Source organism: Pezoporus occidentalis, unplaced genomic scaffold (assembly GCF_034315485.1).
Source record: "Pezoporus occidentalis ecotype Australia unplaced genomic scaffold, CSIRO_AGI_Poc_V1 ctg217, whole genome shotgun sequence".
Taxonomy (NCBI): domain Eukaryota; kingdom Metazoa; phylum Chordata; class Aves; order Psittaciformes; family Psittacidae; genus Pezoporus; species Pezoporus occidentalis.
In genome coordinates this window covers 579,391-606,913 of record NW_026914040.1, presented here as the reverse complement: position 1 = coordinate 606,913, position 27,523 = coordinate 579,391, and the positions used below count along the sequence as shown (strand labels likewise).

Sequence of the window (27,523 nt, the reverse complement as noted above, 5' to 3'; positions counted from 1 at the left end):
CAACATTGCATGAGATTGTACACGCCAGAACCTCACAGGTTTCTCTTTCCTGCCTCACTTCTGGCACCACAGCCAAAACTTCCTGAAGAAAGCACAGTCAGGAATTAACAATTAGGGACTAATAAAAACTCCTCCTAAACCACAGGACCCTGTATTTCAGAGGAACAGCACCATGCATCTTTGTACTGTCACAAGGAGGCAGCAAATACCCACAAAAGCCATAAAATCTCTAAGGAAATACATTTCCCCCCTGCACTACATCCCCTTGGCAGCAAAGGGAGGAATAAAATGCAGCACCCGCTTGCTGGGCTTCAGTCCATCACCTACTGGAGGAGCCCTGGGGGTAGAGTGAAGTCAAGATGAATGTGCTGGGTTTACTCAGCCTAAACTCTCCTGAAATAAGGTATGAAGAGTTGTCCTCACATCAGCAGCTTTAAAGAAGCTTATTTTTCCCCATACTTTCTCTTGGAAAGCAACTTGTGAATATGGAGCCAGTGGAAAGAAACTGCTGCATGCAATGAGAGCTGCCTTGGAAAACGATGTGGAGTGAAAGCCTACAGCTGGCAGAGCTCTGGTCAAACACCATGCTCTGTCCTTAACTGCCTCAGCAATCTCTGTGCCAGCTATGAATATGCACCCGTTTCCAAATGGCTTTACAAAGAAACCTTCACTGCAGGACTTGCTTTACCTTCTCCTTCTGTTCCTTGCTCCTCCAAAAATAACAGCCTACCAAGAGCCTCCTTCATCCCTGCTGGTTCAAGTCCTCTTTCTGCACCTTCCTCTATCTCAAACATTGCTTCTCCTCAACACGTCTCTCTGAAAAGAAGGTAAAGGAGATGGAAATGGTCTTGGGATTGTAACATCCCAGTACATTCCTGCAAGCACGTATGGGTAAAATAGCACATCCAGTAGCTGTGCCTTAACTATCAGCTGTTGTATGCCCATGTTCCTACGGTCAGTGATGAGTCCCATTCGAGAGCAGTGCAATTTTTACAACAGAAAGAGAGGAAACCAGAAAACTCAGCCTTAAGAGAAGGCTGCGTGGAGACCTCAGAGCAACCTTCCAGTATTTGAAGGGGGCTACAAGGATGCTGGGGAGGAACCCTTCATCAGGGACTGTAGTGACAGGACAAGGGGTGATGAGTCAAAACTGAAAGAGGGGAGATACAGGTTAGATATAAGGAAGAAGTTCTTCCCTGTGAGGGTGATGAGGCACTGGAATGGGTTGCCCAGAGAAGCTGTGGCTGCCCCATCCCTGGAAGTGCTCAAGGCCAGGTTGGACATAGCTTGGAGCAACCTGGCCTGATGATCTTAAGGTCCCTTCCAACCCAAGCCATTCTGCAATTCTATGATTCAGTGAAACCAATTGGAAAGAAAAAGAGCTGCCTGCAGCCATCTAACACCCCTGGAGAGCTCTTCATCCCCTTACTCATCCTTTGGGTAAAAAAATAACTTTCATTGGTCTATATAGCATTTATGCTCATGCAGCATAAATACTACAAGATAGGGAGAAGTTCCATTTACATTTTATGGACCCTATTCTATTTGATAAATAGCCTAAGGAATTCTTAAATAATCTAAGAAATAATTAAGTCCAGTCAACAAGCTGCATGCTCATAAGTTATCTCCCCTCAGCTGGCCTCAACACGTCCATTAATCGCGCCTAGTTGATAGACCTTCAGCTCTCTTTATACCAGAGGGTATTCCCACCTCGGCCAAAACACTGAACTTCACCACCCTGTCTGGTTTTGCTCTAGACTCAAAGCTCTTCTTCATAGCAGGGAAGATATTTTCTCCACTCCAGGTATCCTTAGAGCTCTTCACACAACTGCTTTCCATTTCTTCCTCAGCGCTTTGTGATGATGCATTCTCAGGAGGAGAGAAGGAAATCCATCTGGCGTATTAGGGCCCAATTATTAACCTCTCCTACAGTGTTTATCAACATCCAAATTGCTAGCAAAAAATGGCAGGTTTAAATGCCAAAATACACAGCAGCAGCAGTACTAATACGCTTTAACATATAGAGGTTACTTAATAATTTCAGAGAGCACTGCAATGATTACTAGAAACACATCCCAAATTATTTTGATGAATTGGGAGCTATTGAATGGCTATTTTGAAGTAAATTTTAATCTGCTGGAGAGCTACAGGACACATTTTTAAGTACTTGATGCATTAAAGCTCAAAATAACTGGTGTCTGTACATAAGGCAGGAGGAGCACGCATGGTTTGCCTTTACCAAACAGGTATCTGCAGCCAACAGCAAACCAACAGAACTGATTTACACATCTGACCTTATCCTGCTGCTGAAGACGGCACCAAGGTTTAACAAGCCACAACCCACCTTATTTATAGCAGGGGATGCTATTTTTCATTGTGTCTGTTTTAAGAAGCTACTTCTTGGCTAGCACAAACCATCTGACACTGTGTAAAACAGTGGCAGCTTCCATAAACACATCAGTCTAACCAGAGGTCTTTTGGGAAAGCAGGTATTAGTATATTTGTCTGGGTTTGCTTTGTTTGGTAGGGTGTTTTAACTTGGCTTTGGTTTGCTTTTACGGGTTCAGATTTGCACGTCCTTCTTGGGCACAACATCAGATAAAGGGAAGAAGTCATCCTGCAGGTCTAGAAGATGGAGCTTTAAGCAAACACACCAAAAATCATGGGACACATGATGAAACTGGAATGGAAATCAGTGTTATTTTGACCTCTGCTTCCCCTATACTATTTTCAGGCAGGAAAACAAGCTCCTCCAAAGGCATGGAAGTCTGAGCAGGCTGTAGCTATGAGTAGGACTGGGGACCAAGCATGGTGTTGGCCATGGTGATTCCTTCCATTCTCAGTTCTCCTCTTCTGTAGTCTCTCCACTAACCTGCTCACCTTGACAACGTAACTCATCAGAAACACCAACATGAATTAAAATCAGTGTAAAGCGATGTGAACACTATGTCTGGGTACCAAACTGCCCTTTGGTGTCTATCAGCTGCACTGATGAGAACAGCTTCCATGCAACACAGAGAAACCTAAATAAAGAATGTCAAAGCTCTAAACTAAACCCCACCAAACAAAGGTTTAAAAACCCAAAGCGGTTTTATCACCCCCTAAACCACGATGTTGTCACAGGAGACTTCCAAGTCCAAAAGCATAAATAAGTGCAGACAACAGTGGGACTAAGGAATGGAGGAGAGACCAAACGGCCTCAGCGCTCTGGCCTGCAGGTGATCACTGTGGAGGACAAAGTAGAGCGTGATGAAGACAACATGGAACACAGGAGAGATGCTGCACCGTTAAACTTCTTTCTTGTTAGATATAATGTGAAGATACTCCCAAGCTCTTCCTTTTCCTCCAAAAGGGCTTCAGACTGTACTTTAGACATTATGCACTAACGCCATTTGTGCTGCAGCAAAGAAAATACTTAATAAGCAAAAAAGAGTGAATAACATACCTGCAGCACAACTTTAGATCTGAATTATTGACACAGGTCATTCCCACTTATTGAAAACACCGGGTAAACGCTTACAGCCAGGAAAAACAATATCCAGCACATTAAACCATCTGCCTGACTTGCACAGAGACCAATACTGCTCTCTCATAAGTCATGTGAGGAACTAGGCCAAGTGTTTGCACCAAACTAAAATTACACTGTTCGATATTCGGACCTTAGGAGAGACACAAGATGTTTGATGTGATGAAAACACAAAACTGGCAACTTTTGTTCCATTCAGGAAACAGGCCCATTTCTCTAACCATCATTGTGAGACTAAGATGAAACTAGAGAAAGCCAGCGATGAGCACCCTTAGAAGGATGCCTGAAGAGGAGATATGAAAAACAAGACATACAACAGTTGAGAAATGGGGTAAAACTATGCATATGAGGGCACAGAAGTGCAGCAGAAGACATCAGAACTCTGCAGTAAATCAGTTAACAAAGCTTAGGATAAGATTCTAGAAAAGAATCAGATTCCAACTGGTTTGCATTGGAAGGGACCTTAAAGTTCATCCAGTTCCAACCCCTGCCACGGGCAGGGACCCCTTCCACTGGAGCAGCTTGCTCCAAGCCCCTGTGTCCAACCTGCCCTTGAACACTGCCAGGGATGGGGCAGCCACAGCTTCTCTGGGCACCCTGTGCCAGCGCCTCAGCACCCTCCCAGGGAAGAGCTTCTGCCTAAGAGCTCATCTCAGTCTCCCCTCGGGCAGGTTAAAGCCATTCCCCTTGGCCTACTGCTACAGGCCCTACTAAAAAGTCTCTTGCCATCTTTCTTATAGATAGGTGTGGTGGCAGACATGGATTTTTTGAAGATAAGGAAGCACACATACTTACTAGAGATGGTCAAAATAGCTCAAATTATCTGCTGAAAAACAACACAAAACTCATCCCCAGAAAAATGACACAGAGATGATCCAAAGGCTGGGAAGCCTTTTGAGGAAAGGTTGAGAGAGCTGGGACTGTTCATCCTGGAGAAGAGAAGGCTCAGGGGAGACCTTGTCACCATGTTCCAGTATTTAAAGGGTGGCTCAAAGAAGACGGAGACTCCCTTTGGACAAGGAGTCCCATGGAAAGACAAGGGGTGATGGACACAAGTTACTGCTGGGGAGATTCCAACTGGACCCAAGAGGAAAATATTTGCCAGTGGGAGCAACCATTGGAATATTCTCCCCAGGGACATGGTGATTCCCCAGTGTTGGACACTGTTAAGATTGGGCTGGACAGGGTCCTGGAACATCTGGTCTAGGTGATGCTTTGCCTGGAAAGGTTGGATCAGATAACACTTGAGGTTCCTTCCAACCTGGGATTCTAGGAATATCTGTTAACCCAGGACATCTGTAAAGTAAAGAGCTATGTTATGAAAAGCAAAGAGGAGGAAACAGAAAAACCCAGCTCGCCCGCAATTCATCCAGCTCTGCAAACGTTAAGAACATCATTGCTCCTGCAGCTCCAATTACAGTGCAGTATTAATGACCCCATAACTGCACCGTTCTACCCAACCTTTATCCACTGACATTTTCACAGCTTGAAATAAAACACTAACGGGATGCAACGTAAGTACTGGTAACACACAGCCACATGCCCAGCTTTGTACTGAACACTGACTCCAGAAGGAGCTCCACAAGTATAACAGCACCTCCAAACGTAAGGAACACCCCACCTCTAACCCACAGTCGTCTGGCTCTTCATGAAATGGAAATCAAACCCAGCAGACCCGTTTCATCCTGCCCCACACTGACGTTCTTTAATGCATAGTCAGGTTTCTGGCTTCTCCATCACATTAGGTGCCTCACCACGTCCAGCCAATGCCTGAGATACCCCATAAACTCAGCAGTGCTGGAGTCTGGCAATCCAGCTTGGTTTGCAGTGCCCATTGGAAGGACTGACTTGACCTCAATCGTCAGCAGTGACACTGAAAACCTAACCCCCATGTTTTGCTACCTGGTTTCCCACAGCTCAAGGCACAGCTGTTTCTTCCAGCAGCATGGTGGAAGAGCACATTTAGGATGGGGTTACAACGGAGGATGTGGCCTCTAGAAGATGCAATGTGCCACAGCATCACCAGCACAGAAAAAAATCCCCTGAACTACCTGCAGAATGGCAAAATGAAGCAAGACCCTTGAACATGCCAACAGAAAGTCATTCTAAACATCCACTTTCCAGAACAAACTCTCTTTTTGTGTCCATCATGGTAAAACATGGAACAGGCTGCCCAGAGAGGTTGTAGATACGGCATCCCTGGAGGTATCCAAGGCCAGGCTGGATGTGGTTCTGTGCAACCTGATCTAGTTGAAGACATCCCTGCTCATTGCAGAGGGGTTGGACCAGATGACCTTTGAAGGTCCCTTCCAACCCAAACTATTCTATGATTGTACTCCAAGTACTGATACTTATCTCAGTTTCCTGGTTAGAGGTGGCCTGTGCCCCAGAGGTGGTTTTACTAACTGTCTTTAGGCTTTGCAGGAAACATTTTCATTGCCTCTACTCCGTGTGTAAATGTTCAGCCAACTCCATCTCATTAACATCACAGGGGGCTATCAGATATTACTTATTTATGATCTAACTTGGATTCAAGTGTAATTACGAAAGGCACCCTGGAGCATTAAAAATGCCAGCGTTTCAATAGTTTCCCCTACAAATAGCAGAGATGGATCATGCTGTTCTAATATACTGCTTAATTAGTGAGTTGTAAAATAAAAGAGAGGAAAAGGAACTAAGCAGTAGCTACAGTTAAAGAATCAAAGTGCTTTTAATACATCATAAATGCTTCCTTGGAAAACACCAATAAACTCTCTTCTCCCAAATACACATTCCTTATTCTTTTGGCATAGTAGGCTCTTAATACTGCAACATTACTTCTCAAGAAGCTCCATGGTAGCAGTGATGGAGGGAAGGAAAAGCACTGTTGACTACCTTCAGCCTGACTGACTGTTGGACACGTATTTTCAGCTGCATGTGCTCATTGGGATTTATAAATCACCTTTCTTCTGCTTCAAACTAAGATTCTCTTCCAACAATGGAACTGGAGGAATCACTCTTACTGAAGAGTTTCAAACTCTCATAGGCAGGTGGATCTGGGTCTGGAAAGAACTATGGGAGATTTTTATAGTATGGATTGATCTTATGCCTTTGAAAAGGAATTAAGGAACCAACTGCTTCCCCATTTGTTCTCCTTATAAGCAATTACCTGCCACCAAGATTTTTAGGTGTCGTGGTTTAAACCCAGTCAGGTAACTCGTTCGCTCACTTCCCCCCCTTTCTTGCCCTCCCCCTGCTCTCGGAGGGACGGAGAGGAGAATCAAAAAGAATGCAACTCCCACGGGTTGAGATAAGAACAGTTTAGTAACTAAGGTATAACACAAATCACTACTGCTACCACCAATGATAATAATGATAAAGGAAATAACAAGGGAAGAGAATACATCATCTCACCACCAGCCGACCGATAACTAGCCCCCCAGCCCGACCAAGCTCCGAATTCGATACCTCCTCCAACCCTGCCGTCTCCCAGCCCTTCCCGCTAACTCCCAGTTGCATCCTGGGCATGACGTGCTGTGGTATGGAATACTTCTTTGGTCAGTTTGGGTCAGGTGTCCTGTCTCTGCTTCCTCCCGGCTTCCCCTCCTCCCTGGCAGAGCATGAGGCTCACAAAGTCCTTGGCCAAACCTAAACATCACTATCAGCTCTGTTCCCAAGCTGAAAGTCAAAACACTGCACTGCACCAGCTACCAAGAAGGGGAAAAATGACTGCTACTGCTGAACCCAGGACATTAGGGAAGACCTCGACTGTGATGGATTCAGCAGAACAAATGCTTAAGTCTGATCCAGGAGTGAGCATTTACGCTGTATCAGTGGAAGCAAAGTGGTGATCCCAGCCTGTTGTTCACCTGGGATTGTACTAAAGCACATTCAACTCTGCAAAAGCTACATCCTAAAAACATAAAACTGATTTAACCCACTTGTCTGAAGGACCCATCTGAAGCTCCCTGCTTTACCTAAATTTAGCATGAAATCCCTGGAGGTGCTCAAGGCCAGGCTGGACAGAGCCTTGGGTGACACAGTCTAGTGTGAGGTGTCCCTGCCCATGACAGGGGGTTGGAGGTGGATGATTTTAAGGTCCTTTCCAGCCCTAACTGTTCCATGATTCTATGATACTATTCCCACTGCTCATTTTTAAATGGGCATCATATTGCCTCCCTTAACCACATTTCAAGATCTGGAGTACTGTTTACTCCATGTATATCCCTTTGAGGGACTTCTTATTGATCAAGTATTGGTTTATATATGTGGAGTATTAACAGTTCCTAAAATAGAGGCTAACACAGTAGATTTTGAAGCCTTAGAGCAATGTTCTGCTATGCTTCAGGAGATATTTAACCTCTTTGTTAGGGCTATATGCTTTCTGAAGGCTGGAAGACAAACCAAGTATCGAAACTGAGTCTGTTGGTTCCAACTCCTGTGGAATCACCCATTTGCTTCACACCACAAATGAACTTCACCAAGCAGCAGAAGGACAGGAGGGTGTTTAGCTCCAACGCTGAAATGTATGCTTGTGTTTAACTTGACGTGCTCTCAGAGTCCAGCTGAAAACCAAAAGGTGCCACCTAAAGAGCCTGAAATCAACCCATGCTTAACTCTTTGCAAAATCACTTCCTTACTTTATGATTTGTGTCTAGTAACGTAGGAGTAGCTGCAGTTCCTCCAAGTCACACATTATTATGGTAGTAACTCAGGTGTCTTCTATAGCACTTTAGAAGTTCTCCATGTCAAAACGCCCTCCCCACCTCCAAACTCCCCTTCCTTGCATGCGCAGCACAAGATGCACAGATGGGCATCCAATTTTCTCAACGTATTTCCTCATTAAATACTTTACACAGAGTGGAGATTGCCCTTTTCTGGGCTGTGATGCAAGCAGGATGCTTAAGTCAAAAAACCCATAACCCCAGAAAACCAACCACCGCACTCAAACCCAAAGAGCCTTCCTGAAGAAGAAACAAAGGAGAAGTACCTGAAGAATGTCACAAAGAACTGTACCAGGTCCATAAAGTTGCTGTGCTGCGAGAATGCAATCTGCAAGAGAAAAGCAAATGCTTTCAATTACTGAAAAAGGAAATTCATATTTCAGCTGCCTTGTTGCTGGGCTGCAAAATGACAATAAAATACACCTTTACTTCAGTCAGTTAACGTTTTTGTTAATTTGGGAATAGCACTGAAATACGCCGAGGGAAAAGAAAGCAAACTGTAAATTCCCATCATTTTGAAACCATATACCCAAGAAATGAGCCTACACAAGGAACACCTCTCCCTGCGACGTCCCGGGAATAACCTTCAGTGCACATTAACTACCATGGGGAACGCACTAGCTCAAAAAGTTAGAACACAGGAGTTTCATGAAGCTAGAAACAGAGCAGCTTTAATCGGTGTGCACACGGCAACCCAAAGTACAGCGTTACAAGTTCCACACACAGGCTCCCATTCAAGCAATATTCATACATTGAAATCTCCTTGAATAAGGAACTTACACTGAGAGCAGCAAAGAGGCATGAAACACAGAAGATAATAGATACTGTAAAAACAGCTATGGCATTCATCTTAACTCACTTTCCTCCAATCCACTCCAACTGCAAAGGAAAGTGGAAAACAACCGAGGATTTTGGATGAAAAACAGAGGGAAGAAAGCGAACAGGAAATTGGGAGGTGGTCGGAGGCAAAGGGAAAGATTAGGGAGCCTGGTTGAAAATCACAAAGCCGAGGGGAGGCAAGCCAACAGAAAGCAATATTAGGAATCAGAAGTTCTTTCCAGGTACCTCCTATTTCCTCTGACTATCAATCTCAGCACCACAACAGGGCATTAACTCTTTCAGGAAGGAACTGAGCTGCTTTCAAAACCAAACTGAAAGCTGCGCTTCCCGAAGTTTTCCATGGATATTGAACTCATTTAAGGCGTTATTCCTTGTTCTTTATTTCCTTAATAAACTGCATTGCACGGTACCATTAGCATAAACACAAACCCCCCCTCCCAGCAACAGTCACATTCCAAAGCTGACAAATACATGCAAAAGGAGTCATTGCTTGGATGTCTCTTGCTCTAGAACACCTTTTCTTATCGTACTTGCTTTAAATATCCACTGTCACTTGGCACAGAAGCTGCCCAAACCGATTTTCTTGTAAGCATAATGAAATGCTCTAAAGCTTGAAAGCTTTTTATAACACATAACTTCGGTTTCGCTGGAAAGCGAGCTCAAAACCTGCAGACCAGATGCTTGGGACCTCAGTTACTGCAGCCTACAAGAGACAAGAAAACACCCAGCTTCTTGCTGATCTTCTTTATAAAGTGCTTCCCAATAGCTTTCCAATGAGAAACAGAGAGCATGATTTCACTTGGTGCTCTAAACCGCAGAGAGATGGGTTTATATTCACGGAACGATCCTGGTGCTTCTTTAAGGCAAAGGATTTCCTTCCTAAAATCACAGAATCATAAACTAGTTTGGAAAAGCCCTTTCACATCATCAAGTCCATCCGTTACCCCAGGACTGCCCAAGTCCACCAATACCACATCCAAAACCCCAAACATATGCTCAGCACAGAGAAACACAGCTTGAGAATAGCTATGATGCTGACCAACTATAGAAGATGCATTTCAAAACAAGGACCTTATTATGTACCAACAGCTCATATTCAAAACTAAAAGACCTCATTAACAGGCCAGTCCTTTGAAGACAGCCAGACCAGTTTCTCTGATGGAAACCAAAGCCTGCTCCAAATTAGAAGAAGAAATCTCATTTCATTTGAAGAAAGGTTCTATGAAAGATTAATGAGGCTGAAATCTCATCTCTCAACTCACCAGAGAAGGGCTCCTCATTCTTTGATAATACAATTGTAGGAAACCAATAAAACAGAGAAGGAAAATGTGGGTTTCTTCACACAGAAGCACTATAAATGCTTTACCCATGCTGGTTCTTCTCCCTACCTGTTGGAGCTCTTCTCTTGCAAGGACCAACTGAGGATCTGTGCCTCATACATGGGTTAAAAAAGCAAGAGCCTAGGTTGGTTTCTGCAATTTGCTTCTCACAAGCTGAAAACACTTTCTGCTATTAAACCTGACCAATCTGTGTCACAGGCAATTTAGTATCATAATTGTTAATGGCTTGCTTACTTAGAGCTTAATTTCCCCTAATATAATCTGTTCCTAGGACTTAATTAATTCAGTTACAGGGAAAGTTTGGTTGGAAATAGCTGTGAGAAGTAGAAGGCTCAGTCTGGATCCAGGAAAAAGATGGCACAAATTCCTTTGCAGTATGGATTTTTAATTACGTTTAAATGACAGTAGGAGATTCATTTAGCCATCCTCCAATCAACTCCTTCTGTACCAAAGGAATAAGCAGTGTAAAAAGCAGGAAAACACCGTGTATCTCGTGCTGGGCGCTGGGAGAGCCTCCACCAGGTCCTGAGCAGAACTTCAGCTCAGCTGCAGAAGCAAACTGCCACTTTCATAACATCCATGTCACAGAACCAGGGGATGCTTTGTGTTGGAAGGGACCTTAAAGCTCCTCCAGCTCCAACCCCTGCCACAGGCAGGGACCCCTTCCACTAGAGCAGCTTGCTCCAAGCCCCTGTGTCCAACCTGGCCTTGAACACTGCCAGGGATGGGGCAGCCACAGCTTCTCTGGGCACCCTGTGCCAGCGCCTCTGCACCTTCCTTCAAGGATGCTTTATACTACATTTTTAGGAATAAATGCAGCATCCCCAAGCAAGTGAGATGAAAAAAACACCCCAAATTTAATTACATTTATTCCAGGGAATATTATAAAGCCAGTGTTTATCTGATCTGAAGAAGTACCTGCAAAAGCAAACCAGCCAACCACGCTTCTTTTAACGCCCCATCACTTGAAGCATGGCAGAAATCTGGCTGCTTTCTAGATGAATAGAAATCGCTGGCTATGGAGCGGAGAAAAGCGTAAAGTTCTGAGCTTTGTTTTCTTCATTATTTGATTAGCATAAAATACTAAGCCAAGGAGAAAATCTGGCTGCCTCTACACCTCAAAAGCACCCTGGTTTTGTAATCAGCACGCACACATTTCAAAGGAGTTAACGGCCAAGTACTCGGCCACAAAATCTTCTGAGTAAAGGGAAAGCAATTTGAACCCAGCTGATGTTCCAGTAACAGTTGGTATTTCAAACTCCAAATGCTTCTGGACTTAAAACTACAGCCTATGACTACTACCAGTTTTGACAAACAAATTAGGATGATTAAAGCCCAAGAGCTAGTTTGCATTAGTACCTAGGTTTGTGCTTCAAGAGAAAGGAAACCTGAGAATCATTCCAAGAGCACAATTCTGTACCCAAAATGGGTCCAGCTAACTCATACTCAAGTCCTTATTTTGAAACAAGTCCACTTGAAGCCTGGAAATGCAACCATAATGTTATTTAAGCCTCGGTTCTTTTGATTCCCACATGCTTTGAACTCATTAAGAAGTGCTTGGATTTCACATACCTCTAAGAAAAACTTACACCAACCCACTGAGAAATGCCATAGAAATGTGGTTTTTCATTAAAGCAAGAAACAAATTTGAGTAACTCCTCCCACTTAGCTGTTATATATATTAGTAATTATATATATATGTGTATGTGTGTATATATATATATATCACATCACAACATAACCCTTCCCACTCATGCTGAAATCACGGAATCGTTAGGGTTGGAAAGGACCTTAAGATCATCCAGTTCCAACCCCCTGCCATGGGCAGGGACACCTCACACTAAACCATGGCACCCAAGGCTCTGTCCAACCTGGCCTTGAACACTGCCAGGGATGGAGCATTCACAGCTTCCCTGGGCAACCCATTCCAGTGCCTCAGCACCCTCACAGGAAAGAATTTCCTCCTTAGATCCAATCTAAACTTCCCCTGTTTCAGTTTGAACCCATTACCCCTTGTCCTGTCACTACAGTCCCTAATGAAGAGTCCCTCCCCACCATCCCTATAGGCCCCCTTCAGATACTGGAAGCTGCTCTGAGGTCTCCACGCAGCTTCTCTTCTCCAGGCTGAACAGCCCCAACTTTCTCAGCCTGTCTTCATACAGGAGGTGCTCCAGCCCCTGATCATCCTCGTGGCCTCCTCTGCACTTGTTCCAACAGTTCCATGTCCTTTTTATGTTGAGGACCCCAGAACTGCACACAATGCTCCAGGTGAGGTCTCACAAGAGCAGAGCAGAGGGGCAGGATCACCTCCTTGGACCTGCTGGTCACGCTCCTTTGGATGCAGCCCAGGATACGGTTGGTTTCTGGGCTGTGAGCGCACACTGAAGCCGGCTCATGTTCATTTTCTCATCGACCAAGACCCCCAAGTCCTTCTCCTTGGGCTGCTCTGAATCTCTTCTCTGCCCAACCTGCAGCTGTGCCTGGGATTGCTCCAACCCTGGTGCAGGACCTTGCACTTGGCATGGTTAAACTTCATAAGGTTGGCATGAGCCCACCTTACAAACGTGTCGAGGTCCCTCTGGATGGCATTCCTTCCCTCCAGTGTTCATATATGCATATATTGCACCACAACATAACTCTTCTCACTTGTGCTGGAAGTTTCTGTTATTTTAGAGAAATAAAAGCCCAACTAATAACCACAGCAGGGATGGGGTAAATCTCTCTCCAAACCTAAATAATTTCTACTACTCTACATAATATTCTAATATCATACATAATATCAGTTCTCCTAACCTAAACTTCTTAACTGAAGAACTCCTAATGTACTCAAGAATGGCATTTTCCTAACACACTTTGGTACATTTTGGGCTTCTAAATGGTTGAGGGGACACAAATGAAGACAGAAAACACTGTTTTTACAACTTTTCTTTCCCTGCTAACAATTCAGGGGCATTTATATGCTGTTTTTTTTTCCTTTCTCAACAACTGTATTAAGTGACTCGGTATCAGTGCTGCCTTTCTTCTCAAACCCTACTTTGCATTAGGGATGAGGGAAAAGGGAAATTGGAAATGATATTTTCAAGAGGACACACTCTTAGAATAGAATTATGAAGGAGAGGAAAATGGAAGTCTAATTAAGTTATGAAACCAGAGAAGCACAACAGAGAAGGCACAACGTGAAGCAGGCTAGGGAGCTCGGTGCTTGCTGTGCGTTCAGGAGATATCAAAAGGTCCCTCCTGCTCCATCCATTAACCTCAGCTAGCAGGTGGGAGGATGCTACAGCACTCGTGTTTTGAGTGTCTACAGGACCACACAGCATGGAAAAGCACAGGGATTTGAGGCTGTTTTGCTTTTGTATGAATACAGCCCCAATGACAAAGTTAATGAATGAAGTAGTAGCAGGTAATAGTGGAAGCCTGAGAGCTCCATGGGCTCCCAAAGAGACAAAGCCAACAGCCAAACAAGCTGCAGGTGACATGTACGTACATCTTCCTCTATTTCTTCCTCAGCATCTCCATTGCCTCTTCTTTTTTATCCATTTTTATGGTTAGAGGCAAGGATTCAATCTGACCTTGGAGAATACAGACAAGAGCAACAGGATGCTGTGGCCTGAATGCTGAGTGCCTGCACTGCTGTCGAAGGACCTGATGAAAAACAAATGGGTTTTAAGCATTCTTGAGCGATGCCAAAGTCATCAAAACATTCATTCTGCCCTCTGTGATAGTGATGGTGGTGAAAACTGCTCTTCTGCTCAAGAGAAACATCGTTCCCTGCTTCAGGTCTCCTTTAAACACAAATACAACACGCTCTAGTAAAACACATAGCAAAGAACATGTGTTGCTCTTGGTGCTCACCACTCAGCAGGAGCAGTGAGCCAAGTCCAACAGCCTGGGTGATGGGATTTCAAAGAACACTGAGCTAAGCCAGCAATCCAGCTCCACCACCTAAAAGGTGGTATCAGGTCTGCTACATGCTGCTGCTGCTGTTTCATGTGTTCACCAATATGGCCTGGTTAGACGGGGCTTTGAGCAAGCTGCTCTAGTGGAAGGTGTCCCTGCCCATGGGAGAAGGTTGGAACTGAATGAGCTTGAAGGTCCCTTCTAACCCAAACCATTCCTTGATTCTATGGGTTGCCCAGGGAGGCTGTGAATGCTCCATCCCTGGCGGTGCTCAAAGCCAGGTTGGACAGAGCCTTGGGTGCCATGGTTTAGTGTGAGGTGTCCCTGCCCATGGCAGGGGGGTTGGAACTGGATGATCTAAAGGTCCTTTCCAACCCTAACTATTCTATGATTCAGAGGTGGGAGATCCTGGAGAGTTTCTAACACAAACCCACCCCTGATGGTGCAGGTGTGGACACATCAGAAGGAGCTGTGATGCTCAATTGCAAGTTGACAAATGTGAGTAAGGGATAACCATTCATAGCTGCAACACCAGCTGATCTGACAGCTAGAGGACCAGGAGACTTGGGTCATAGAAAGCATTTAAGTCCTAGACACAAATCCAGATGGAGCTGTCACTGCTTGCATTAAAAGAATTACTCATTGCTCATCAGGAGCTTAAAACCCAATCTGCATCCAAGCACACTCAACAGATCGCTGCTTTACGTTTTGCAGAAGATAAACTTCTGCCTACTCGGTGCAGCTGAAGGGCTTCACAGGCTCAGATTTACATTCTACAACAAGCCACAATAAAACCCCCACTAAAATTTGATTTTCACACCTACAACTACAAGCCGCGCTGCTCCTGCGCGAAGGACCAATGAAAGAGACAAACGACTTGCTCCTCGCTTGCTGCAATATGAACTGAGCCATTGAGCTTTATGGCACAAACACTTGATCCTGTGCAAATAGAAAACTGGGTTCGCTTCTGAACTTCCATGAGACGGGAATCGATTTACATTCCAATAGTGTGCTGCCTTCCTGCGGCACTCACAAATCGTCCCTTTTCAGCTAATTGGGGCAGTTGGCTCCGAAATGCCAATTATAAAAGCTTTGTCTCCCCATGTGAACCCTCAGGTTGCTCTGCAGAGCAAGGATGGGCATAGCTGTCTGTATATTACAAAGAGCGCTCGAGACCGAGTCCCCCATTTCTCTGCATCAAAAGAAACTGCTACACAAATATGACAAAGGGGAAGTATTGGTTCAAGAAACAGCCAGGGGTGGAAGAGTGATGCTCATCTAAATTTAAAGTGCACTAGCAAACAATGCTCTGGAAAGTCCCGTAATTGGAATAGCAATCTCAGCTCAGAGCCTGCACACCTACTCATTACAGTCACCCAGCACCAAAGGCCACAAGAAACATAAGGTAGGGCTGGAAAAAAATCAGTTCTGAGTGTCAGGCAAATACAGTAAAGCTAAAGATCATTCACTCCCATAGACCTCTGCAGCATCAAGGCCAGGCTGGATGGGGCTCGGAGCAAGCTGCTCTAGTGGAAGGTGTCTCTGCCTGTGGCAGGGGGTTGGAGCTGGATGAGCTTTGAGGTCCCCTCCAACACAAAGAGGCCTGGGATTATATGATGGGAAAGGCTGCTGATAAACCTGGCTGCAGTGGGTTAAGAGGTACTGCCCCAGCTCTTCTCTCAACCAGGAGGTCAGCAGCCTCCAAGGAGGGTTAGAGAAGGAATTCACACTTATAATTCTGCCCCAGAAGTGCAAAGTGCAACTTCTCAGGCTGATCTACAAGATGGTGACTTTCTACCAGAGCCCTGTGTTTTGTGTTGCAGCAACGAGTCCATCCTTGCAGGTGACTCCATAGACACAGCGGCCAAAGTAAGGCTGAAGATGTAGGTATCAACTCCTAAAAGTACTTCAGCAAAAATCCCCATCAGCTTTGTAAAGCCTGGGAGAACATTCAGTGAAGAGGTAGAGGATGAGAGCAGACGAGAGGATGAGGAGTAGATCCAACAACCTGAGATGGCCAAGTTACCATGAAAAACTCCATGAGGGCCCAGAGAAGCTGTGGCTGCCCCATCCCTGGCAGTGTTCAAGGCCAGCTTGGACACAGGGGCTTGGAGCAAGCTGCTCTAGTGGAAGGGGTCCCTGCCCGTGGGAGAAGGCTGGAGCTGGATGAGCTTTAGGGTCCCTTCCATGGGGAAGATGACCTCTAAGGTGCACTTCAACTCCTCCAGGCTTTGGTTCTCCAAAGCAAAGAGCACAGTACTCAGAGAACTCTGCTTCATTTGTGTTCCTGCAAACAAGTGCACCAGTTACTCAGTTGTTTCAACTTGTTGTTGTTGAATCCTGGTGAATCTTCACATAATCACTCACGCTTACGCCTGAAGTTAAAAATAGTGCATTTCATGATAACGGCAATTAAGTTCAGACAAATTACTATCATCAACTGGAGACAGAAACTAACAACATTAATCACTTCTAGCAGTAAACAGCACCACAGATTTCAGTGAGGAAAGGAAAATCTCCTTTGGGAGTATTTAAGGCTTTGGGAACAGAATCGAACGGTCAAGACTCCCCCAATCTCATATACTGCTGGTAGAAGAAAATCTGTGCTTACCCTTGGCTTCCCAAAACCCAAGCACTGGTGAGGTACCCACAAGAATAACTTGGGAGTGCAAACATGGTGCTTGAAATGCAGAAGGAAAAGGGTGTTATTGCCCCAGAGCTGGATCAGGACTGCAAGGGGGGCGATTGTCTCCCCAGAGCGCAGCAGAGGGAGAGAACCACTCCATGCCCTGCTGCTCAGGCTCTGGGGGTGCAGCCCAGGATACAGTTATCACATGGCTTTTGCCCCTGAACAACTCACTTCCTAAGAGCTTCTTTTTTGTCCAAGAAGGGAATTCCTGGTGCTTACAAACTCTTCTCTGCACTTTACTCATGAAGACTGACCCATAGGTGTGGTAGAAGTCACCTGAAAAGGGATTCTTGGAGCAACCTACATTGCCTTAATTCTGCGATACCTAAGCAACAGTACCTTTGCAAGCACAGCAGAAAAACTTCATGCCATTTCTACTAGAACTGCTTAACTAGAGGGAAAAACCTCTTGGCTAAATGGCCTTGCATAGTAAACGAAGTGCAGGTACGGAATTCACTCCTTTAAGAGGAATTCAGCTCAGACAAACAATGCACTAAAATCCCTCATTTATAAAACAAATAAAAACGTACATTTTCCACTGCTTGGTTTAAAAGCAGCAGCTTCCAAAGGGAAAGACTCATTCAGAACGTGTATACAACATCAGCCCTTATACTGGACCTCAGATGCATTTGTGCTGTTTCAAGTCATCCTTACCTTGGCAGTAGGGACCCTGCGCCCATGTGTTCTCCTGAGCAACAGAAGGCTGCAGGAGGCTTGCAAGGGTGCATCTACCCAGGATGGGGACCTCAACACAAGCCCCAGCAGCAAAGCTGGGCTCACTCATAAAGCACAAAGCACTCAGCTTACGCCACAGAAAGAAGAGAAAAGGTTTTAATCTGCAGCTGAGGATAACATTTTGGTTACAGAGTGAGCTTTCTTGCCACTCTGAGAGGCTTTAAAGAGAAAAATGCTGATGTGTTCCTTCTTTTAGAGGGCTGTGGATTTATATGCAACTGCAAAAATAATTCTGGAGACAAGGCAGTTCTGAGCTACTTTGAAAAATACTGGTACAAATAAAAACGCCCAAACCAAACTAATGCCCTAACTAGACACAGTGAGTGAGCTGCGAGCATTAAAGCGAACCACTTTTCACAGATGCAAGTCCTCAAAGAAGAGGATGAAGAAGTCCCCCAACACAAGAGGGATGTGGAGCTGCTGGAGCGAGGCCAGAGGAGGCCATGGAGATGCTGCGAGGGCTGGAGCAGCTCTGTCCTGGAGCCAGGCTGAGAGAGCTGGGCTGGGGCAGCCTGGACAAGAGAAGGCTCCTGAAGGGGAGACCTGAGAGCAGCTCCAGTGCCTGAAGGGGCTGCAGGAAAGCTGGAGAGGGGCTTGGGACAAGGGATGTAGGGACAGGCCAAGGGGAATGGCTTGAACCTGCCCGAGGGGAGACTGAGATGAGCTCTTAGGCAGAAGCTCTTCCCTGGGAGGGTGCTGAGGCGCTGGCACAGGGTGCCCAGAGAAGCTGTGGCTGCCCCATCCCAGGCAGTGTTCAAGGCCAGGTTGGACACAGGGGCTTGGAGCGAGCTGCTCTAGTGGAAGGGGTCCCTGCCCGTGGCAGGGGCTGGAGCTGGAGGAGCTTTACGGCTGTTTGGAACACAAACTATTCTATAAAATTCCTCCCTGAAGTATCAGATGTTGCTGTGTGGATGCATTTGTGAAGGATCCCGTTCCTTGGCTTCGTACCGAGCAGAGCTCTGACACCATCTGCATGCAGGAGAAGTTACGTTCGTCAGCATAGCAACTATTTCTGCAGAGCCTCCACATGGGAAACAGTAAAACCTCAGCACACAACAGCTCAAAGATTCCCTCAGAACCTGGAAGTCCGGCAAAAAGATGAGCTTTACAACCTACAACTACTTGTGCGCCAAAAGCTGAAAAGGATTAAAAGTTACTTTCCTAAAGAGCTTGCAATGGAAGTACACAAGAGGGAATCAAGAACAGAACGAAAAGCAAAGCAACAAATCCATTCTTTTTTAGGCTGCAAACTAGCTGACAGATGGAAATGGGCCAAACCTTATGTCTTGCATCATTTCTGACCAGACAAAACACTAGGAGCACACGACAGACCGAGCTCAGTGCTGCAGGGGGTATTAGCGGAGAAAAGCTCTGCCTCCTTCGCCAAGGATGCTTTGATTTCTCAGGATCGTGTGTGATGACAGATTAAAAATGTTTATCAATCTGTATCACAAAAGGCTTTGCAATGCACCAGCTGCAGGAGGCTCTACAGCAACTCAAAGTACTTTATATCCTTAATAAAATAAAGGAGTAAAATAAGTACATATATTTATATACGCGGCGTATACAAACTATATATACAGTTCAAGGTAAAATAAGTATAGATTCATATAAATTACCAAATAAAAATACCTTTTAGTGACAATATTTCTCACATTACTGAGCAATACAGAAGCCACACGCCATTTCCAACCTGCTGTTGCATTACTATGTGCAGTGATGTGACACTAATAAAAAGTAAAAACCAAAGCCAAAATTACTTTCAAACTACCTATTTGGAGGGAGGAAAAAAATAAGATAAAAGAAGCAAAGACAGGCACAATAATTTAAAGTTTAACTCATTTTAGCATTTTTTAAATGTGAATGCTCCAGGGAGACCTGAGAGCAGCTCCAGGGCCTAAAGGGGCTGCAGGAAAGCTGGAGAGGGGTTTGGGACAAGGGATGTAGGGACACAAAAAGGGGAATGGCTTTAACCTGCCAGAGAGGAGACTGAGATGAGCTCTTAGGCAGAAGCTCTTCCCTTCCAACCCAAACCATTCCATGATTCTATGTACTAGCATACTTATGAAATTAAGATGCTGAGAGCTTTAATGAACATCCATAAGCAGCAGCACTGGGAGCTTGATCCGTGTTTCCATCATAATACCAGAGGAATACCATGAGGTTCTTTGAAAGGTAACTTGATGCTGTGGAGCACCGTGTCTGAGCTCATGCAAGGACTGATCAAAGGGCTGCCTCATTCTGCAGCCTCAGCTTTGAGAGAGCTCTGAAGTCAGAAATCACAGCCTGGGCTGTTTTAGTCATCAAGGTTTTATTTGTTGAGAGCTGCAGCCATGAATTTATGCTAAGGAAATCTTAATAGGAAAAACGTAACACTGCTGGGTAGGGAAAAATGATCAATCTACATATATAAGCTCTCATGGTGGCATTAAGAAAGGAGAGGTAGTTACTATCTACCACTAAGGGCTTTCTAGAACATCTATTCCACCATTGTGTCCTGAGAAACTTCCCAGTAAAGAACTGAACTGACAAATCAATCTATTCTGATGTATTCCAATCCCCATAGCCAAAATAGTCATGTAGCTTAAAGATAGTTTGGGGCCAGGTATAGGAACCAGGATGGTGCTAGTCCTGCACACAAAACAGACTGTTTTAACAAATAACTATAGATGACACTCATAATTAAGGGGTAAAAAGAAAGAAGAAACCAATTTAGGGGAAAATAACCCACCAAACACCTGCAGAGATTTATTATACAGGGCTGCGATTGCACTAAACCCCTGATGCCAGCTCTCCATGCTGGTTGCCCAGGCTGCTGCGAGCAAGATTTGCCAATATGGTTAAAGAAAACATCATGGAATAACAGGAAGTCAGGAAAACTATGGGAGAGAAAAAGGAGTTTTAGTGACATTCCAGGAATGGCTTGTTTCGAACAAGAGCAGACCCGCAGAGCCATCTGAGGGCTGTTATTCCAGTGCTGGTGGCTCTCTCTTCATGTCCCTTGGTTAAACAAGCCTGAGGCTTTTTGGTTTTCTCACCCAGGATACATTCCCCCCTCCAGGATTTACCCAGGCTTTATCTACTGTTGCATTTGAGCCTCCTGGTTTCTTCTCCTTTATTAGCAGCGTGCTTTTCTCCTCTTCATTAACTCTGCTTACTATTCTTTGACTCTTTAAATAAGCTTTGGTATAAAAGGAAATATATCCAGCCCTTCGGATAGCTGTAAAAGCTTCCCAGCCATGGCTCGTTTTCTCAACTACATCTGAACCTCAGCTTTACATCTACATTCAGCCAGCAACAGGCTGTATTTTCAAGAGCTATACAGCACCAAAGTACAGCAAGGGCAAGCAGCCAGCACACCATCACCCCCGGCCTCACCCAGGAGATATCACCTGCCTAATGTGGACTTTGCTTCCATAGAACATTAATTCGGAAGTGTTTTGATAACGTGCTTCCCAGCCCTGAATCTTAAAAGGGCAGAAAAAAAATCCTTAAAAATAGGACAATCCATACATATCTTATGCTCATATCTGAAAAAAAAAAACAACCCATCTGAAGAAATCCTCCTGGTATTATTAAATCTGGATCTCAGTCTGTGTCTCTGCTCTCCTCTACCTTCTCTTATTTATGCAGCTGATGCTTTCCAACAGCCACATGAGGAGACTTCCAAAGCTGCATGAAGGTGTTATAGCATACCTGGCAAACGATACGCAAGTTACTGCAGTTCATCCATGTATAGCACAAGCTGTAGACATAAACCCCCAAGATTTCAAAGGGTAAAAGGATAAAAAACCAATGCAACAACACAACACCCCAGAACTGAGGCCAGAGGAGGCCATGGAGATGCTGCGAGGGCTGGAGCAGCTCTGCTCTGGAGCCAGGCTGAGAGAGCTGGGCTGGGGCAGCCTGGACAAGAGAAGGCTCCTCAAGGGGAGACCTGAGAGCAGCTCCAGTGCCTAAAGGGGCTGCAGGAAAGCTGGAGAGGGGCTTGGGACAAGGGATGTAGGGACAGGCCAAGGGGAATGGCTTGAACCTGCCAGAGTGGAGACTCAGATGAGCTCTTAGGCAGAAGCTCTTCCCTGTGAGGGTGCTGAGGCGCTGGCACAGGGTGCCCAGAGAAGCTGTGGCTGCCCCATCCCTGGCAGTGTTCAAGGCCAGGTTGGACACAGGGGCTTGGAGCAAGCTGCTCTAGTGGAAGGGGTCCCTGCCCGTGGCAGGGCTTGGAGCTGGAGGAGCTTTAAGGTCCCTTCAACCCAAACCACTTTGGGATTCTATGAAAGTTTAGTGCGAGCCATTTTTAAGACTGCTGAAGCCACCATGTCCAGTGAAAAGCCCTGAAGTTAACAACCCATCCTACACAGGGTTAAATGTTTTTGGGAGAAACCCTCGGTTTTAAGGATTTTAAGAAGCTGCTTGCAAAAATACTACTTCTATATGAAAAGGAACAACTTCTAAAAGGGGAAAAATGTCACCGGTTGATGCCAAAAATAAGGCGGCGGGAGCGGATAAAGAGGAAGCAGCTGTTTCATGGTTTAAAGCACCATTTAACTGTTGTGTTTTAAATCTTTCCCTCCCCGGCAGAAGATGTCAGTTTGCCGGCTCTGGAAAAAAAAAAACCAGCATGTAATTGCATGTCTCCAAAAAAGTAATTACATCCAACAGCACATTTCATCAGATTAACAAATTGATTTACGTTCCATTGTTGGGCTTCAAGCAAAGCCCTCACCGCAGCGAGCGGGCTGCGGCGGAAGGGGCTCAAAAGCACCTGCAGTTACAGCTAAATAAAGGCAAGGGACATCATTAGCAAACAACTTTGGCATTCCACTGCTTTCCCGAAGCAAAGGAAAAAGAACAGGTTTGGAACAGAAGGGTCCCAGAGAGCTAAGGATGATTTTATCTCCGCACCTACATCTATTCCTCATTAACGGTGCATGAGGCACGCTGAGGACCTGGAAGGAATGCTAGCGGGATCCCCAGCCTCAGTATGGTTTCAAGCCTACATAATTATTTTATCAAAGCAATCACTACCTATCTATATGTATTTTATTCTCTTTGGCCAACAACAAAGATACTTTTTCCTTCCCTTTGCCCTTACTGAGAGCTTTCACTCCATTAACCCATAGCTTTTGATTACAGAATGACATTAACTCAGAGGAAGGCTGGACACCTCCATGGGTCATATCTGCTCCTTAGGGATATTTATGCCCTGTATCAAATACACAGCGCTTCCTCCAGAGACAAATCAGGGGATTAGAGTCAGTTACAGACCCTGCTTTTTAACTGCGGTTCGGTTTCTTCTCTCCATCTTATTATGTGCATTATCAAAGCCTTTTCATTAGGCTGTAAACCCCACTGAGGTAACCCTAGAGAGCAGCACTGCTGGTGCTATTCATGTCACCTCAAAGAGGTTGAAAGCTGAATACAAAAGGAAGGTGGGAGCATGGGATGTGACATTCCTTCAGTTCTGTTTCTGAGCCTTCCTCGTCTGGCAGGAGCTAAGGGTACCCTAACACCTTCCTTGGCTGTAGCAAAGTGCCATCCATCATTTAACTCTGCAAGAAAACAAATGCTTCCTGAACCACATTAAACACCGAATGGCAAGTAAAATGAAAGCTTAATTGAAACTGGTATTAAGATTGGTGCTAATGGAGACCACCTGCTTTAAAGGTAACAGAGCCAAGAAAAATAGGAGGATGGGGGAAAGAGTGTCAGGAGAAGAAATTCAAATCCAAAACTGCTTTAAGGAAGGAGATCTCCTCGGAAAAATGAGAACTTGGGAAGATGTCACTATTTGCACACCGCTGGACACATGAACCATGTAACATTAAGATAATGATGCTAAGGACTAAGAGCTTTGAGGACTGTGAAGTCTTTTCAGGAATGGAATTCCTGGCACTTGAGAAAATATTGGCTACTCTTTCCCACTTAAAAAGCCACGTTCAGCATAAGAGAAAATGAACCTGCTTTAATCAGCCAGACAGCTATTCCTGAGAAGAACCTAGCTTATAATTCATCTCCCCTTTGAAATCCAGCTGACACCAGCAGCATATGGCTCCACGTGAACGTTGCCTACATACTAACACAGGGAATACGTACTGGCTTAAGGAAAAGACACATTTACAGTGTCACTGCCAGCTCTGCAAAGCCAAACAGATGCAGAGAATCTGCTCTCTTACATTCCTACATAGACGTTCAGCATATCATTGTAAACCAGTGGGAACAGCAATACAGGTCAAAGGAGCCCATTAGAGAAAGTAACACAGACCCAGAGCAAACTCAAAATGAGAGGCAGAGGAGGAGTCTTTTGATGCATGGGAATAAGCAGAGCTTAGGATGTTCCCTTAATCTAACAACTAAGGAAAGAAGAAAAGGTCTTAAAACTATATCAAAATTAGTAGTCACAGGCATAATACACAAAGCACTCAAAGCCAAGAAAGTGTCATTGCTGGAAGCTTTATCCAGAGCCGAGTTGCACTCCCACATCTATTTGAGATCTTATTAAATCACAGCAGTGCAGCTCTTAACTGGAGCATTAAAATGCACATTTCAGCTTCCCAGCTTGGATGGAGTCATCCTGGCAATGTCTGTTGCCAGAACAACAGCAACATAAGGCAGTGACGGGAGGGACCCAAAGGCAGGTAGCTTGTTATAGAGTACATCATCCAAGAGGTTTGCATCCAGTGGTTCGCATCACATTCCTCACACACAGCACTGTGTGCACACACAGGATAGCGATGGTCACCTGGAGCAGCTTCAAAAGCACGAAAGGCTGATTTAAGGATGGAACAATTGAGGTTCTCCTCAGTTTCCAGGTCACCTGTTTGGTATGGTTTCTGTGCTTGAACTTCTGGCAGCTCCTTGGAAGCAGCGATCAAGTTAAGGGAGATGGATCGCTTCCACTTTTCACTTCACCATTCACAGTTTCAGCAGAGGAACAAGGCAGCAATTCAACACGTGGGGTGGGACCATAAATATTTCCCTATGGCAGCAGACAGTGTCTTTTGAAACATTGAGAGGAATGATGATAAGACATGTAAATGCTCCATCCCTGGCAGTGTTCAAGGCCAGGATGGACACAGGGGCTTGGAGCAAGCTGCTCTAGTGGAAGGGGTCCTTGCCCGTGGCAAGGGGTTGGAAATGGAGGAGCTTCAAGGTCCCTTCCAGCCCAAACCAATCTATAATTCTATGATATGATTCTATGAATTAAGCTATCCACAGTGCATTAACTTCCTGTGTAGAAGGGAATTAAGCTTTAGAAGAGACTATACAGACCCACAGTCCTGAAATAAATCAACTGGAGGAACCCAGGAAATAGCTTCAGCAGCCCATGCAAAACTTTGAGAAACTACAAACTGTAGGCAGCAGAGGCAATTTTAGCTGTTTTTTCTACTACAGCATTTATGAAATCAGAGTGGAAGGAAACAATTTAAGTGACTTGGAAATTTTCCACTGATTATCAAACACTCACGTCCTCCAACAGTGTAAGCTGCCTAATGGTGTTGCAGTGCTCCACCAAGCAGCATGTGCAGAGATGCTACGTAGTCATGGTGATGATACAAGGGCCTACAGGGACAGGACAAGCAGGAATGGCTTAAATGGAAAGAAGGCAGATTGAGATGAGCTCTTAGGCAGAAGCTCTTCCCTGGGAGGGTGCTGAGGCGCTGGCACAGGGTGCCCAGAGAAGCTGTGGCTGCCCCATCCCTGGCAGTGTTCAAGGGCAGGTTGGACACAGGGGCTTGGAGCAAGCTGCTCTAGTGGAAGGGGTCCCTGCCAGTGGTGGGGGTCAGAACTGGATGAGTTTTAAGCTCCCTTCCAGCCCAAACCAGTCTGGGATCCTATAATGAGTTGTCAAGCAAAGACTATGTAGTGACTATAGGAGGAGATTTTACAAATGGTGTCTTTTGTATGCAAAAGGCTGCAAAATCCATTTGCTTCTTTTTGTTCCTTGAAGCATTTGGCTCATAATTAAGGTTTAAGCACACTGAAATTAAAATACTTCAACCAATGTGAGGGAAAGAGTGGAGGCAATTCACAGTTAATGACACAATTACAAACTGTGGTTTTCCCTTAATCAACTCCTAGGCGACTTCCAGACACTCGGAAAGGAGAGATCAATGCAAAAGGACTTCCTAGTGAGGGCTCTGGATCTGGGAGAAAGATCTAAAATCAAATGGGACAGAATGTTAATGCAAACAACAGTTTGGGAATGAAACAAGACAAGAACACAGACTTATATTCAGTGAGTGGCAGAAAACACCAGCAGCAGTAAGCTGTGATGGAGCAGAAAGCACACAGGCATTAAAAGGGGTTGAAGTTTGCTATATTAGCAACTCTGATTTTCGCCCTGTGCATTCAGGAGAGGGACTCACCCACTGGAAGCAGCCCCAGGTAAATACACGCCACTTTAAATGTTATTAAGAACTGCTGACATGTGCACCACTATTAAAGAGAGGTTCAAATTCTCACCATTAACTACTTGTCAGCTCCAGAAGGGATGATTCACCTTTGGGTGAGCTGATTTGTGGGGACTGAAATCCATGGAAATGAATCCTCTGGGAGTTTCTGCATTTAATTTCCTTGCTCTTGGTGTAATATCGTAGAGCTGGTTATTTGTGTTCCATAGCTCCTTTGTAATCCAAGATATATTATGAACAAATTACAGAGCAAACTTGCAGTGAAGATTAAGAAAACAGAAAAAATAGTGGGGGAAATAGATAATACCAGATTTACATGACTACAGAAAAAACATCAACCACAACAGCATCCACTAATGTCCTTTTCTAATGGGTGCACTCGCAGCTGGGTAGCAGATGAGGAATATTTAGGGCAGTTCTTTCCAAGGAAAAGAGACATAAGTGAAGAGCTGGAGTTTGCACGATGCTTATAAAGGCTCTGTGGCTGTTCCAGACCAAGTCTGGCAGCAGGGAGGAGCTGCAAAGCAGAGAATGGCGATACTGAGATGCTCTCAACCATTCCTTACCTGGATTTTCACGAGAGCTCGGCAAGCAAAGGTTGCAAGGGAACTCCGCAGCGCAACTTTCATCCCTTGAATCCACTCGGGCAGGAGGTGTTAGGAAGCAGATCGCTGTGTTTAAAGGCTTGCTGCATTTTGCAGCTGCAGTTCTTTTACAAAATCATCATTTCAAGTCATTAAAGGCGGCAGGGAAAGACACCTTAAACCAGTGCACTTAACAACACCCCAACCGAAGTGGTTTTGAAGAGAGGTGGAGCAAGAGGTGGGGGGGGGAAAGCCAGCATTCAGCATTGGCAGGGACACAGCTATCTCTAACACAAAAGAGCATTTATACTCTCCAAGTCCACACTTTAGCAGGCAAGAAGAGAAGGAAAGAGAGACAGATTTCCATCAAGGACCTGAGAATTAAGTTCCTAATGCTTAAAATTACACAGTGTAGATTCAGCGCTCTGCAGTAAAGCCTGTTCATTCCTGAAGTTCTCTGTTGCAAGGTTTTGTGTAGACACAAATCCTTCTGTTTAGCTACACCTACTGTTCCTAAACTGAAAATAAGCCAGGATAAGAGTGTGTAGGTATGATGACTGCTTATTATACTATTCAAACAAAGAAACCCCCAAACTACCCATTGGACATGCATAGGAACAGCCCAAATACATGCATAAGCTACAAGGTGATGCACACACACACAGAGGGAGTATTTTCCAGCAGTCTGGCAGTAGCAGAGTTGCACTGCCTTCATCCTATTTCTTACATTAAAACCACTCCTGTTTTCCAAAGGGAACTTGAAACATGTTGGGTAGCTGCAAGAAGTTTGAT

General features: G+C 45.0%; 1 protein-coding gene across 1 annotated transcript in view; it reads right to left on the bottom strand.

Annotated features, from left to right (window-relative positions):
- The window catches only part of ATRN (attractin), a 172,996-nt gene that overhangs the window by 37,720 nt on the left and 107,753 nt on the right, over positions 1-27,523 (bottom strand). Inside the window, exon 25 of the mRNA XM_062619979.1 lies at positions 8,496-8,557. Coding sequence (XP_062475963.1) covers positions 8,496-8,557 — 62 coding nt within the window. The remainder of the gene's footprint in view (positions 1-8,495; positions 8,558-27,523) is intronic.